General features: G+C 51.1%; 1 protein-coding gene across 1 annotated transcript; it reads left to right on the top strand.

Moving 5' to 3' along the window:
* Positions 1 to 993: 993 nt before the first annotated feature.
* LOC4335129 (F-box protein At5g49610) lies at positions 994 to 2,508 on the top strand. The gene is made up of 2 exons (XM_015779173.3): positions 994 to 2,331; positions 2,458 to 2,508. Exon 1 carries the CDS (start codon positions 1,117 to 1,119, stop codon positions 2,251 to 2,253), a length of 1,137 nt encoding a protein of 378 aa, XP_015634659.3. The 5' UTR covers positions 994 to 1,116; the 3' UTR covers positions 2,254 to 2,331; positions 2,458 to 2,508.
* The last annotated feature ends 233 nt before the right edge of the window (positions 2,509 to 2,741 follow it).

Here is a 2,741-nt window from a genome sequence, read left to right as displayed (position 1 = left end):
GAAAACCAGATACAACGGGTCTCTCAACTGTCGAAACCGATGCAATATGGGTCCCATGGTGGTTTGGACGGCGGTTTTCCTGACGTGGCGCCTACATGGCTATTTTGACTCAGTTTTCATATGACAAGGCAATGACGTGGCGTTTACGTGTCAAATTGATTTGGAAAATATTAAAAATAGTGGGACCCACATGGGCCCCACATGTCATTCTTACCCGCCTCTTCTTCCTCCTCTCTCCCTAACTCCCCTGTGATAATGAAGTTGTCGCAGACCTACCTCCAATATTGGCCCAGTGAGTTCGTTGGGGACGGTGCCGGTGATGGCGACGTTGGGGAGGGACAGTGACATGACACTGCCGGTGTCGCTGCCGTCGCAGGACACGTACATCCAGCAGCAGTGCGGCGTCACGTCCATCCACGACGAGAGCGCTGTGGGGTCACCCCATGCACGCTTGACATGGAGCAGGAGCTACTTCTCGTCGACGTCGCCCTGCATACCGTCGCTGCTCAGCCCGCCCCTCTATTCCGCCAGCAGCCTGCCGCCACCGCCGCCCTACCGCTCCGCCCACCCCTCCGCCCCGCCGTCGCTCTGCTGTCATGCTCCTGCCGCCGCTCTGTAGCGAGGATGAGGGAGAGCCGAAAGGAAGAAGAGGGAGAACCGAGAGGGACTTGTGGGGCCCATGTGGGCCCCACCATTTTTTATTAATTTATGTGTGAAACTGACATGCTCGAAGTTTATTATTTTCTTGGATCGAATTACCATGTAAGCGCCACGTCAGTGCCACATCAGATAAAGACAAGTCAGATTAGCCATGTAGGGACCTCATCTGTACTGGTTTTGACATTTGAGGGACCCGTTGTATCTGGTTTTCCGGTCGAAGCACGAAAATCGGATTCGTTGATAAGTTAAGGGAACTCAGATAAACTTATTCCTTTTTTAAAATCCTGTAAATGGGCTCTTGTTATGGCAGATGCTAAGCCCAAGGGCAAAGGCAGGCCCAGTGAAAATCCTGCCGGCAATAGGAAAAAAAAAAAAGATACACAGCTCCGCCGCCGACACCGCTCCCTCCGCCGCCGCGAAAACTCCCTGCGGCGTCCGTCCGGCGATTCGGAGACCATGGGGAAGGCTGCGAGAACTGGGCTGCCGCCGCGCCGTCGCGGCCTCCCGGAGGAGATCGTCGTCTGGGAGATCCTGGTACGGCTTCCCCCCAAACCCCTCCTCCGCTGCCGCCAGGTGTGCCGCGCATGGCGCCGTCTCACCTCCACCGGCGACTTCCTCCTCACCCACCACCGCCACCAGCCCACCCTCCCCCTCGTCGACAGATACAAGTGCAACGAGGAGTTCCTCCTAGGCATCGTTTCGCTCGACCGCCGCGCCGCTGCAGCCCGGCTCCAGCCCGTCGCCCAGCTCGATGACACCTGCTACATGATGAGCGCTGATGCCTCCTGCGATGGCCTCCTCTTGCTCTCCATCGGTGGAATATGGTGGTTCATCTGCAACCCAATCACGCGTCAATTCGGTGCGCTCCACCTGCTTTGTGGCTTCATGGTCATGGGGTTCTACAAGCATCCCCCTACTGGGGACTACCGACTGCTACTATACCGAAATCAGGAGCTGATGAGTGAACATCTGATTCCTGGCGATAGGAATACCTGCTATGTATACACATTGGGCTCCAGCGACGTCCCGAGGTGTATCGGGTGGCCTGAGACGTCGGCGAGCGGCGCAACTGTTGTGCTCCATTGTAGCCTGCATTGGTACCAGAGGTCCCAGGATATGATTTTGGTGTTTGACACCACAGCCGAGTCGTTCCGATGGATGCGCGCTCCATCTGACAGGATGAAGTGCACATTGGATAGCGGGAATCTGTTTGACATGGATGGTAAGCTCGGCATGTACTGCTCTAATGATGGATGCACAATTGTAGATATCTGGGTACTGCAGGATTATAAGAGAGAGATCTGGTCTCTCAAGTACCAGGTGGAATTGCCTGTTCCAGAGATCAGGGGGATGCTTGGTGGGGCTTATCATTGGAGTGCGATGGTCTTATCCCAGGAGGGGGATGTGCTTGTGCTGGTTAGCTGTGATCGATGGCTATTTTACATTGACACTGAGGGCAACTTGTTGGCGAGTTTCCAACATTATGGTGATGGCCTCTTTACTATTGGACTGAAGCTGAAACCAAGCCTTGTTCAACATGCATTCTTTCCATTGCTGGATAGTTATGCCGTGAATGCTTCGCCTTTCATCTGATGTCTGTTCAATGAGGTGGTGCTTCTTTTTAACATTCTGAATTAGATGAAATCCAAACGCACAAGCTTTTTGGTTAAGGTATGCATTATTTTTGCAAACTTCTTAATGCAAGCTAAGTGTTATTTCGCTGCATGAATTTTTGTTGTATCTCATTTTTGTTGTATCTCAGTTTCTATAATGCAAACTCTATAATTGCCATTTCAGGACATGTTGATAGTCTTCTTTTAATGATCTGACAAATACTTTGATTGATTAGCGATGAATAATACAGCTCATATAGTTTCATCGACATAATTCTGGAAGCCATCTGGAACTGTAATATTGTGTACATAGTATTATCTGGTCATGCTGTTTACTCGGTCAGAAAGTGCTCTAATGCTCTACAGAACACTCTGTAAAATAGTTGCAGACTTGCAGTAGAGAGGGCTGTTCAGTTAAATGATCAGTTCCTATTATATTCTAACAGAGTCATTACATTATGCAAGGAA

The sequence above is a fragment of the Oryza sativa genome, chromosome 4 (assembly GCF_034140825.1).
Source record: "Oryza sativa Japonica Group chromosome 4, ASM3414082v1".
In the NCBI taxonomy this organism is placed as follows: domain Eukaryota; kingdom Viridiplantae; phylum Streptophyta; class Magnoliopsida; order Poales; family Poaceae; genus Oryza; species Oryza sativa.
This window is presented reverse-complemented; position numbering and strand designations above follow the sequence as displayed.

Bases quoted from the DNA above. Each gene is read 5' to 3' on its own strand.
- LOC4335129 (XM_015779173.3), top strand. From the start codon at position 1,117: ATGGGGAAGGCTGCGAGAACTGGGCTGCCGCCGCGCCGTCGCGGCCTC.